Source organism: Phlebotomus argentipes, unplaced genomic scaffold (assembly GCF_947086385.1).
Source record: "Phlebotomus argentipes unplaced genomic scaffold, Phlebotomus argentipes genome assembly scaffold_4, whole genome shotgun sequence".
Taxonomy (NCBI): domain Eukaryota; kingdom Metazoa; phylum Arthropoda; class Insecta; order Diptera; family Psychodidae; genus Phlebotomus; species Phlebotomus argentipes.
Genome location: NW_026776174.1, coordinates 6,514,260 through 6,527,453, shown reverse-complemented (window position 1 = coordinate 6,527,453; position 13,194 = coordinate 6,514,260). Strand labels below are relative to the sequence as shown.

Below are 13,194 nucleotides of genomic sequence, written 5' to 3'. Positions count from 1 at the left end.
GCGCTACTGTTTATTAAAACCTTCGTAAGAAAACATTTTCAGCTTCTTGAGGGGGATTTTTAACCCCAGTGGATTTGACACAGTTGAAAGTCCGTTGCCAAAGCTCAATTCAAAAGAGAGATTTTTATGGCACAAGAGAGCGCTGCTTGGCGAATGTCAGAAAGTTGCCATAAAGAGCGAGAGAGAGAAAAGTGAAATTTGTCAACTTGTAGTGGTAATTTTTGTCTGCGAATTTATCAGTGAAATACGCAGAAACTATAGAAAATATCTTTATACTTTCATATGTGAATTATTCTAGATATACAAAAATGTCTCAAAACACCAAAATTGTAAGTGAAAAGCTGTGAAAGAGTGGAGAAAAGTATAATGGAAAAATTGTGTTTGTCATCGGGATGCATTCTCTCTGCTAGAAGAGCTTCTGAGTCATTTTTGCTGTGTTTTTTGCAAAAAACCTCATAATTTTCCATGCTGCGAAGCTTTCTGGATGTGCGAATGTGATGATGAGTGTGAAAATGATGATATTTTTCCCATTTTCTCCACAAGCCAGTGAACATAACCTCGATTCGCTTTGTGGCGTTTTTTTTTTGCTGATGAACTATTTTTGCCCTTTTCGCCCAGATCTTACGAGTTCAGTGTCCGGAAGGCACCAAGAGAGTGGAAATCAGTCCGGAGGCTACTGTTCGTCGCCTGTACGAGACAGTTTTTACAGTGTTCGAGCTCAATAACTACGATTTCGTCCTGTTCAAGGAAAGAGGCTTCAAACAAGAGGTTTGTGTTTGGCTGGCAAATCGCCTTCCGGACAGCATTTTAACGTCTTTTTCTGCTTCTTCTCTTGCCACAGTTGACTTCGAGTCGATCTCAGAAACTCACCGACTGTCAGCTGAAGCACGGCGACATGATCTTCATGAAGCTGCTGTCTGACAACTTGGCTTCGTCCTCCTCGAAGGACACTTCCGGATCGAGTGGCGGCAACAATCACTCCTTCTCCGTGACGAGATCCTCATCGACAACCACCGTGAACTCGGACGCCTCGGCAAAGGTCAACGGCAGCGTGAAGGAGGACGAAGTGGATTTGCAGCTCTGCAAAGTTGACGGCTGGATTCAGAGATCCAGAGACAGCAAATTGTAAGTCGAAAGGCTTGGAAAATGCCTAAGAATTGAGTGTCATTTCCTCTCTGACTATCAGTTTGGCTGCATAAGGTCAATCATGACATTTCCTCCGCGCTTGATCGCAATTTCTTTGCTGTCTTGAACCTTCAGATCAATGTTGAAGGCGATCCTTCAAATTCTTCTCAAGCTTTTCGTCTTCTGAATGAAAATCTCTCCAGAATTGGACACTTTGCCTCAATCGAAAGAGCACAAACTGTCCTTATTTCACTGTTCTTCTCAATGATGAAGTAATTTCTTATGCTGCTGGGCTGGTATTCTCGAAATTGCCATTTTTGAGGGAGATTGTTGTGGAATTTCTCTCAAATTCAAAGCCCACACTTTGAAAAGATCGCAAAAAAGCCGCGAATAAACTGAAGAAAGTCAATAATATTAACTTTTTACGTTTTTTTATCACAAATAAGAGATATTTGGTGTGTTTTCATGAAAAACTTAAGATATTCACGGCATTATTATGACAATTTCTGAAGAAATAAGGCTTTTCTTGACGATTTTCAGCACTCTTTGGCTATTTCTATGAATTATAATCATTTGCGGATGGATTTTTAGATTATATTTGAGCTCAATATGCTGGAAACATCGACGGGTGAATCAAAGACTATAAAAATCGTGTTATTGTACCAAATTTTTCCAACTTATCTATCAATTCTCTGTATTTTAGTTAATATTTCAATAAATAACAGTGAAATAATCTGGGAAATATTGCATAAAACTAGATTAGAGCAATATTATCAATTTACTGGAAGATAACAGAGAGTTTTAAGAAGAATTAGTCAAATTTCAAACTTCTAATCGCTCTATTGAAAAATGACGATTTTGACTTTTGATAGTCTTCAGGGCATCCGTTGATATATTACTGTGCACAGCTCACGATAAAATGAAAATAGTAATGTGTCACAGGGCGAGGAAACGTTAGAAATATCACGGAATATCAGGGAATTTCCTTCTCCTTAGTTAAAAGTATTTTGATTGGTTTTTGACCACATTTTGAGGACAATCTCTTGTCATTGGCATAAGATATCTTGATATTGTTTTGTCTCGGTCTTCTTGGAATTTTTAGCCCTCTCATTACTTATTTTAATTATTTGTTAGTTGTGTTTTAATTGAATAGTTTTTGCTGATATTTCGTGGGATATTTGGTCGGTGCATTTTGCCTTTCTATCTTCTTCACGCGCTAAAGAACACCCGCAAAGCGCAATATTTATATGAAATATTGCGAATTATACACTTAAATATGTCTTTTATTACTATTTAATTTATTAATAAGATTAAAATTAATTTTTTATAGCAAAATTGGTTAATATTTATTGACATTTTTGCCAGAAACTTGGATTAATCAATCGAATTCACGCGCCAGCTCAATGCCAACTCGCCCAGTTTTTACATTTCGAGAATACCAGCCGTGTTTCTTCTTTTCTCTCATTAATCCGTCGTTCTTAGCTTGTTTTCTTTGGTGAATTTGTAAGAGAGTTGGCAGAAATTTCAATTGAGAATTGAAATTGAAATTCAACTTCTTGTCTCCACAGATGCCGTCACAATTCCAACGGCTGCTGCGTCCATTGCTCTCCGCTGGAGCCGTGGAATGAGAACTACTTGAAGGAGCACAAGATCAAGCATCTCTCCTTCCACTCCTACATCCGGAAGCTGACGTCCGGAGCCGATCGTGGCAAATTCGTGGCTCTGGAGGACATCAATTGTCGCATCAAGAGCGGCTGTCGAGATCATCCGCCGTGGCCGAAGGGGATCTGCTCCAAGTGCCAGCCATCGGCGATCACGCTCAATCGCCAAGTGTACAGACACGTGGACAATGTTATGTTTGAGAATCCGGCTCTGGTGGAGCGCTTCCTCAACTACTGGCGCTTCTCCGGCCACCAGCGCATGGGATTCCTCTACGGCACGTACGAAGTGAATGCCGACGTGCCGCTGGGCATTCGTGCGCGCGTGGCGGCGATCTATGAGCCGCCGCAGGAGAGCAGCCGCGACTCCATTCGTCTGCTGGACGACGAGTACAAGACGGACGTGGACGAGATCGCGGCCGCGCTGGGCTTGCGCAAGGTCGGCTGGATCTTCACGGATTTGATGAGTGAAAATGTGGCGTCGGGCACAGTGAAGCACAATCGTGGCATCGACACGCACTTCCTCACGGCGCACGAGTGCATTTTGGCTGGACATTTCCAAAATGAGCACCCAAATGCGTGCAAACATGCCACAAATGGCACTTTTGGATCGAAATTCGTCACAGTTTGCGTAACTGGTGAGTTTTCTTTGACGTTCAATTTATCCCAGCGAGCACAAAATGCTAAAATGTCAAAATTGAGGTCTAAAGAGCTGATTTTTCAGCTTTCTTCTGCTAAGATCTCAGCCATTTTGTACGAACATTAGAGATCGTAGCGTCAAACAGTCGAATTACAAGTGAATTGTATAAATATTATCATGCAAGAGGAAACTCGCGATTTGTGACCATTAATTTTGTGATTATTCAATAATTTCGCGATTTTTTCGTGATTTTTATTCAAATTTAATTTTTTAAATTTTCACTTTATAAATGGCAAACTTTATTATTATTATTTCTTACAAATTTCAATCATTACTTGATTTTTTTCGTGATTTTTATTAAAATTTTGATTTTTAAATACAAATTTCAATTATTTCTTGATTTTTTCGTGATTCTTATTCAGATTTTGATTATTTAATACAAAATTCAGTAATTTCTTGATTTTTTCGTGATTTTTATTCAATTTGTTGTTTTTTCATACAAAAAATTCAATATTTTCTTGATTTCTATTCAAATTTTGATTCTTTCATAGAAATTCTATAATTTTTTTTATTATTCCCTGAATATTTAATCAAAATTTGAATATAATTTAATAATCGTGAATATTCTACACAATATGTATTGTCGAAATCCGTAAAAAATGCATTTTCTGCCTAAACCGTGTTTTGAACACCGTTTTTGAGCAATTTTCAATCGAAAAGACCAGAAACAAAGCTTTTTCTGAATGCTTCTGAATAATTTTGACAGTTCTTTTGCTCACTAGCGCCTCTAGTCGGGTGTCAGGAGAAGCATTCGCAATGTTTGTGCCGCGGGAATTGAGCTAATGCAGGCGTAAAAATGGCACAAAGACATTTCTATATGGCACGGAAAACCGAATGAAGGGAAATTCATAGAAGTTTGACTTCCTTGTTTTCCTGCTAACTTCTTATGAGAAAAAAGCAAAAAGTTTAGCACAATATTTAGAGGAAACAAGCAGAAAAATTCGGCGAGATTTCTAAGAAAATTGATGAAAAATTAGCTGAGTGACGCGAAAGAATTAGCTAAATATTATGCTGTGTTCTTTAACTCTATTAAGTATCTTCCATCGTCCGTTGCGATCGCTGATTGGTTCCAATTCAATACTTTAGCTAAAATTTTAGCACTTTTCAGCTAAATTAGCTGCTTTTTAAAGCTTTTTGGCTCGCTGGGTGACTTTAGCCCATTTGCAAACTGTGTCTAATTGGGGGAAAATTGCAGGAGACGAGAAGAATCAGGTGCACATGGAGGGATACGCGGTGTCGGCGCAGTGCATGGCTCTCGTGAGGGACAATTGTCTCGTCCCGACGAAGGACGCTCCGGAGCTTGGCTACATCAAGGAGTCCACCGACAAGGAATTCGTCCCGGACGTTTACTACAAGGTGAGTGGAAAAAAACACACACTTTCTATCCACGTTCATTTTTATTGATTTACATTTTCTTCATGGATGTTTTTTTTTTGCTGCATTTGAAACATACAATCATCAAACTACATACGAGATACGATTCTACTTTATTACACATTTCTTATTTATACTCTATGTTATGTTTCACTTGGTAATTCAGATTAGATCGAGCCTTTGTTGCAGTTTAGTGATTTTTTTCTTCTCTTTTTCTGGGAGTTTTTTTGGGGAAGTGAAGAAAATTTGATTTTCTATGTGATTCAAAATGCGATTTCACTGGAATTTTCTTTTTGGTGTTTTCAACTCATTAAACTCTGACAAATTGAGCTTTAATTATATAATGAATTTGCTGTGTTTGAAAACTTTTCACTTTGGTCGATAGGATTTTATTACATTAATGCCTCTGCTCAATTTGATTACATTACTTACAATATATATATGTATATGTAGGGTTGTTTTTGGTTATTGACAAGGTTGTTTTAGGGGAAGTTTTTGCAGGTTTGATAGGAAAATGTAGTAGAATTGGCCGTTCTTTGGTGGGGTTTTACATTCTTCTCACAATTTAATGTTTCAACAATTTAATGTTCGACTTGAAGAGTGAAAGTAATACCTTTAACGAAAATCTGATATCCTTGCCAGACAGAGAGAAAGAGTTTCCCTTCAATCTCTCTGTGGCTTTACTTCTATTTTTTTTTCTTTAGCGAAAAAATAGATTTCTCATCGTCTTAACATCGTCTTTGTCCTCTCAATAGCGTTTGTAAACTGATCAAAAGTGTTTTCTTTATACATTCTTGAGGTACTTTTCCATTCTGTCTCATTGATTTCATATATATCTAATGCACTATTATATACAGAAAAGGTTTATATCAATAATTGTGAGCCACGAATTGTATTTTTCCTTCTTTCTTTTTTGTTGGTTAAGTAAAGATGTTTTTTTCTTCGGTATCATTAAATATGTTGCTTCGACATATTTTTATTATTATTATTATTATATTTTGTATTACGGAAAATAAACAAATCGACGGGTGAATTGAAAAAGTATTAAAAAGTCGATTTATAATAGTTTGTCTTGAAAATGTCTCAAAAATTGCAGTTAAACGCATAAATATTTTATGAAGAAAATTTTTGTAGATTTTCAGAATTATCCTAAAATGTTTTTTTAGACTTTGAATGAATATTTCTTGTACTTTTTCAATTTTTTCACTTGAAAACATGTATGAAAAGTTGATTTTTCAGAACTTTTTGAATAAAATTGACTCAAAAACTATTAAAAATCGACTTTGGGAAGGAATATTTGGAAAATTTCTATTATTTTTGCCATATTTTAGTCAAAAACTCCAATAAATACTGATAAAATCAACTGAAATATTTACAAAATAATAAATTCAGAGCAATATTTGCCCTTTAACGGACGATTTGAAGGCTTTTTAAGATAAATTTGGCAAATTTTGCAGCTGTTTTAACGCTAAATTTCAAAATTGCTCTGCTGAAAAATTGTGATTTTGACTTTTAATAGTTTTTGAAGAGAAAAATTAGAAGAGAAAATTTAGAATTTAGCATTAATATCGCTGAGAAATTTACCGAATTCACAACAAATCTCGCAAAACACCTTCTAATAATTATTTTCTGAATTATTTTAATAAATCTTATTGGTATTTATTGAAAATTTGGATAGAAACATAGAAAAACTTAAAATATTACTTTCCAAAGTCAATTTTTAATAGTCTTTGAGTACATTTTATCCAGAAAAGTTCTTTAAAATCAACTTTTTATACTTTACATGTTTTTTTTGATTAATTAATTAAGTGAAAAAATTTAAAAATATTAGAAATATTCAGTCGAAGTCTAAGAAAATTGAGGGAAAATTCTGAAAATTTATGATTTTTTTCCAAATAAGCTTTTTATACGTTTGAATACAATTTGAGACAATTTTCTTAGAAAGAAAATGTACAACGTAAACAATGAATAGTCGACTTTTCGATAGTTTTCGATTCAACCGTCGAAATAAGAAACGATAGAAAGGAGAAAATTGCGCTTTTCTCTAGTTTTTTTTCTCCCTCCTTCTTGCATATGATGAGATTTTGTGATATATTTCTTAAGAGATTCCCTTTTCATACATATTATGCTTTTAAGATTTTACAAGAAGAGACAATTATTATAATATTCTTCTGTTACACACTTAAAAGCATATTATTTTTTATTTTTATCTTTTTTGGTTTACACAATTTTCTTTCGATATTTCATGATAAACGAATATTTATTTACTCAATAATTTGATGTTTTTTCTTCTTCCTTATTTTTTCTGTAGTGTTATTACATTGATTACAACGATTTTTGCATGTCTTTTTTTTGACTATTTCTCTTTTTTATCTACTTGACAAACACTTGACATCAATTTAAATATATATATTTTGTTTACTTGTTTCTAACATTAATAATCATTTTATTTTTTATTGGTTTTTTCCTCCTTCTCAAGTTCTTTTTTTTTGTTGAAAACTCCTCAAATTTCCCGCCGTTTTTTCTATTCTTGCGTGTGTTTCTGGCCTTAAACTTAGAATTAGATTTTTTTCTTCTTCTTCTTTTCTCTCTCTCTCTTAATAAATATCTTTATTTTCGCTTTCCGTTCGATATAATCGCATTTCGCATTCACTAAACCGTTACGAGTTCTGTAAAAATATATACTTTTTCACTATGTTTTTTTTTGTTCTTATATATTCTCGAATCATTCTCTCATTCTCATCGTTTTTTTTGTTTTCAAAACTGCGATATATTTCGATTTTTGTTTTCGGGAGCGGTAAAATCCAAAAAAGATCCTTAAAATTTTGGAAGGGGAAAAGAAGCTTTACAGAAACATGAAAGGAGATTTTTAGGAGTCGTTGCAACTTTTACTTTCATCACATTTTGAATAAGCCAGTCAAAAATATGAAATGATAAAAAGGTGTTGCAAGATTACGATTCATATTAATTACTAATGACGGGGAATTTATCTAGAAGAGCCGGAAAATTCACCTTGAAAACCAAGGAATTATTTACACACATTTATTGGGCTTTTATGATGCACAATATTGAGGTTATGTGTTTCCAAACATTCTTCGACCCTTTCTAAGAGTGATCACAGACTTGCCGCTTATCTTCGAATCGGCGCAAACTCGGATCATTCCTCTGTGGATGAGCTTGGAGTGTGTAAAGGTCAGATCAGCGATAAGTCGTGGCTGAACTGGCGCTAAACACACTCAGGAGTTATTCTTCTTTGTCGACACTAGCGACACTGTGTTTGGTGTGTTCAGCTGTCAGTTGATTTGCAGACTTCAAAAGTGTCAAAATTTACGTTAAAATTGCGAAAATTGATGATTCGCAGATGAATTTAATGATTTTAATAATCCAGGAAATCAATCTCAAGACTTTCGGCCATTTTGTTTTTCGCACGAGCGCGCTGCCGTCGCGAATCCCAAAAAATCGGCTCAACCTTCGATATATCGAGGGATTATTCGCGTTTTCTGGCTAAGCGAACTGTCAATCGTACTCGCGCTCTCGCTTATCCTCCCGTGGATAATCGGCTAATCTGTAATCGCTCTAAGGAAACTAATTGATTTTTTTCAAAATCTATTCAAGTACATCAAAAGCTAAGTTTCTATTCCATTTATTTTTACCCTGTTGAATAAATTTTTCGCGTTTGACAGTTGAAATTCGTATTAAATAAACTCCCAACTTTGTCTTGCATCGCCTTCTCGTTCGCATTTCATTCGTACTTTGTATAACAACAGTAAATTGGTAAATTGTACGAAACTGAAATACGAAATCCGTAATGTTGCAACGACCCATGAATTTCTTTCTGATATTTTCGAGCACCTCTTTGACTATTACGCGGAGGAGTTTGAGAAACACAAATTCCTTGGCTATCAATCCGTGTCACGGCAAAGTATTGATATTCTGAGATTTTTCTCTTGAATACTCGGTGAATTGGCTTCAGAAGACCATTAAATTCATCATTTTCCCTGACTAGTTTTGAGTTGTTTTCACGTATAATCATTGATAACATGTTATTCAAGCTATGTTTTGCTATATAGTTTTTAACAATGAAAATTGTAACCAAACAGATCTCGCTGCAATTTGTTCATTCTGTTCTCTGACTTCTAATTTGCTTTTTTGTACCCACTTTTTTTTACTTTCTACACGTTTATATATTTTTCTCGATTGTTCCAAAAACCTATTAACAAATTTGATAAACAGGTTTAACCTGTCAGGATTCTAAGCTTACAATGATGTCATTAGTTTTTTTTTTCTTCAATACTTCTGTCTTTCCGCTAAGAAAGACTTTTTTCTGCTTTTCGACTTACATTTCACTAATTTCCGGTGGTTTTACTTCCATATATTTTTTTTAAATATACTTTTTATCTCAACTTTTTCGAGAATACATTGAAAAATGAGAGAGAAAATAAGGAAAAATTGATGAGAATATAATGAGATGTTTATTTTTTTCTTAAGTTGTGTTAAACATTCTTTTGCAAAGCCCAATTTTAGTGTATCACATTGTGGTCAAAATTGATTTTCTTTATTTTTTTTTTAACTACAAGCGCACATTCCAAATATTTTTGCAGCAAACAATGATTGATAATTTCTCAAACATTTTTTCTTTATGATTTCATGTGTTTTATTTACCTAAATTTATTCATTAACAATATGTTTTTGCAATGTTCATTGCTCTTATGACTAATTTTTCTTGTTTTTTTTTACAATTATTGTTACACTATATTTAAAGCATTTGAAGCGTAATTTTAATAGAGAAATTTCTACTTTTTTTTAATGGAACTTTTATCAAACACTTTTTTTTTCTTCTTCTTCGAAATTTCTGTTTGCAGGTTTTTCTCATTTTATTCAAGTACATTTTGTTCTTCATTTTTTTTTCTCTTTGCAAAGAATATTAACAGAAAAATGAAGCTCATGACATGCAAAAATGTAGCTTTATATTTGCAAATCAGTGTTTTTTTTTTAAATTTCTTCTTAGTTCTAAACAGTAATAGAACTGTATTTTTATTTATTTACTTAATGCAGAGAACAAATGAAAAGATGTCAGTAAGATTAAGTGTACTCTTTGAGTACGACCAGACTTGTTGTGTTGTGGCAAAAGTCCACTTGTATGTATTGACAAAATATCCTCAATCTTCCACTTCATATCGCAACCATTCCATCAAAGTTATTATAAATAACTATTGGTTCAAATATAGCATTACAAAAAATATTCCTTTCCTTTATATAGATTTTTATACATATATGTTTAGCGTCACAATAACTGGCTTTTTTTTGACGATGTTTTACTTCGGAAGTAATTTTGTAAATTAATCCTTCTTTTTTCACTTGTTATGATTCCTTATTATGTAATATTTTACATACTTTACTAACAGGTACGAATGGCATTAACAGACACGGATAGAGTTTTTTTTTTCTTCTTTTAAATATTATTTATCTCTTTATATATTTTATTACACGTTCTATTTTGTAGAAAACATCGATATTAGCCATTTGTATTTTATTGAGTTTTACTCAATTTATTTCATATTCAATACTTTTGGATGCAATAGAAAATGTGTTCGACTTGATAAAGCGTGCAATGCAATTTTTGAGACTAAAAAAGAAAGAAAGGAAAAATTTAGAAAATTAACTAAAATTAAAATTTCGCCGTGGAATGTAGAAAAATGTAGTTTTTTCAGCTATTCTGTGAACTTATTGTGGAACAAATCGAACATATTTTGTATTTTTACAGTGATAAATGAAGAAATTCTCAGTCAAACACAGGAATGTTAAGCATAAAACATGTAAAAGTTCAACATTCGAAGTGAATAAGGAAAAACAGCCCTTGTTATTCTCGCTAAAACAGTGTTTTAGAGTTTAAAGCGATTTCACGGTGTGTAAAAGAGGAAAAATTGTGAAATTTGCCTAAATTACTAAAATCCAAGTAAACAATTAGTAAATCCACGATAAAAAGAATTTATTGCAAATATCTTTCATGTTTAAGCCTGAAAATGAGAGTTAAAATTGCGGATTGATCCGTTTTTGCAAGATATTTGCAGATTTTTTATCTGTTATTCTGATTTTTAACACATTCAATGAAACAACTTCTAGAAATTGTGGTAAAGTTACTCATTTAGGCGAATGAAAATGATTTAACACATTTGCCGTCAGTTTAATAGCAAAGGCGTGTGTTAAATCAATTTACCACACTTTTAACATTTCTTATCTGACTGAGAATTTCTCCCAAATATTCCTAATTTTTCGGATTCTTCCATTCTTTTCTTCTTCTTTACGTGCTAAATTTACATGAATGTCAATCTACTCGGTGTGTGCATTAAATGTACAAGAAAGTACAACAATGATGAGCAAATATCTGTTGTGAAAGTGATTTTTCTTTAATTTGTAAATTAAACAACAGCAATTTGTTCCTACATTGTAAATACAAACATGCAATTTTTCAGTTTTTTCAATTGTTCTTTTTTAAAAGAAGCAAAAGAAAAAGGAGTTAGAGATTGTGAATTAAGTGAGATGGAAAGTGGAAACATTTTTTTTTATATATCAGCTCGATAAATCTTTTTTTTATCCCATTTTTTCGTGCGCCTGTTGAAAACCTATGTTTTCCTTAAGACTCCCCTCGATGTTAGGTAATATCCGTATCTACATGACTTATCATTTCCGTAAGCTCCCTACTAAGTTTATTAGAAAAAAAATAATTATTCTGCATATATAGAAAGTTAGGTGACTTTTTTCTCTTTACTAAGTTTGTTATGAGCAAATGTAGGAAAATGTATTTCGATATTTCCTATCTTTGTTTCTCACTATGTTCTGTGTGTTCGTTTTGCGAAGTGTTTGTTTGTGTGTTGATAAAGTTGGGGATCAAACTATAAAATATTGAAGATTGACTACTAGACCCTGTTTCGATAAATTTTCCTAATATTGGCGTCGTTGCAACTTTACTTTCATGACATTTTTAAATAAGATGTCAAAAATACGAATTGCAAGATTATTTACTAATGACGGGGAATTTATCTTCTGCGAAACCTTGAAACGTTACAAACGTTGAGGTCTGAAGTCAATTCAGAAGAAGAAAATTGACAATCATGATGTGTTTGTGTAGAAAAACACAGATATTTATTGGATTTTTCTCGCCATTTTGTGCACATTTCAATGCACCAGATTGAGGTTATGTGTTTCCGGAAATTCAAGACATTTTCCCGGACATTCTAGTTAGTAGAAATTGGCAATGAAATGACTTTCTGACAGCTGAAATTCGTATTAAATAAACCCAAAATTGGCCTTGCAACGCCTTCTTGATCGTATTTCAGTCGTTCTTTACACTAGCGCCGCCGGACAGCCGCTAATATGAACTATGTAAAACGTAAAGTTGCAACAGCAAATTGGTAGCTTTTACGACACTGAAATACGAAATCCGTAATGTTGCAACGACTGAATTGTTGGCTCAATATTTATTTAAATTTTTCAACATACATATAGTTTGATTTTTCTTTAATTGATAATTTTTTTTGTCTTATGATTCAACGATAACGTTTCACTGGATTGCTTTAGATTTAAATTGTAAAGAAAATAAATATCGGGAGCGCGTTTCCATACTATCTAAACTAAAAGAAGATCATTTTGTATATTATTAGTTACTGTACTTCATTTTTACTTCATTTTTTTCGCGGTTGTAAAAGTAAATATTAATAATAATAATAATAATTAAATAACGACGAGAGAAAGAGTGACAGAGAGAGATAGAGAAATGCAAAGTCTCTGACTTTGGTCCAAAAATGGTTCTTCTTTTGCACATAAAATTTTCGTAAATCGACAAAATAATTATATATATACACATTTTGAATAATATTTAGATATATTTTTCCGAAATTTAGTATATATAGATTCCTTACAGTATATAAATATATCTTGTCTAATACATTTTCTCTTCTTTCCTCTAATGTTATACTCTATAAACATTTTCCTTTCCGGTGTGTGTATCGTGTGTTAATTGAAGTCTTTTCCTTCCATTTAAATTCATGTCCCGTTTTTTGTTTTTTGTTTTTTGCTTATTTTCTCTTGAATACGTGAAGCTAATCACCTAAACACATTTACATTTTTCTTTTTTTCACTACTCATTAAGATAATTTTATTTTTTATTATATATACTTGCGACAAGTGTTGCTCAAGTGGGTGAAAAGTGGTTTTCATTCTTCAAATTTCCATAATATTCATTTCCATTCGATCTATTCCTTTCCATTCCATCCATTCTTCGGTACATTCTTTCCCTTTGAGACTTATTTGAAATTGTGTACGCGAAATCGTCTTAGA

The 13,194-nt window shown here is 32.9% G+C and overlaps 1 protein-coding gene across 2 annotated transcripts in view; it reads left to right on the top strand.

Moving 5' to 3' along the window:
- The first annotated feature begins 205 nt into the window (after nucleotides 1–205).
- LOC132258366 (nuclear protein localization protein 4 homolog) overlaps nucleotides 206–13,194 on the top strand; it is a 31,972-nt gene continuing 18,983 nt past the window's right edge. For both annotated transcript variants that reach the window (XM_059755670.1, XM_059755671.1), the window contains exons 1-5: nucleotides 206–329; nucleotides 619–768; nucleotides 842–1,125; nucleotides 2,694–3,421; nucleotides 4,679–4,839. In XM_059755670.1, coding sequence (XP_059611653.1) covers nucleotides 309–329; nucleotides 619–768; nucleotides 842–1,125; nucleotides 2,694–3,421; nucleotides 4,679–4,839 — 1,344 coding nt within the window. In that variant the 5' untranslated portion in view covers nucleotides 206–308. The remainder of the gene's footprint in view (nucleotides 330–618; nucleotides 769–841; nucleotides 1,126–2,693; nucleotides 3,422–4,678; nucleotides 4,840–13,194) is intronic.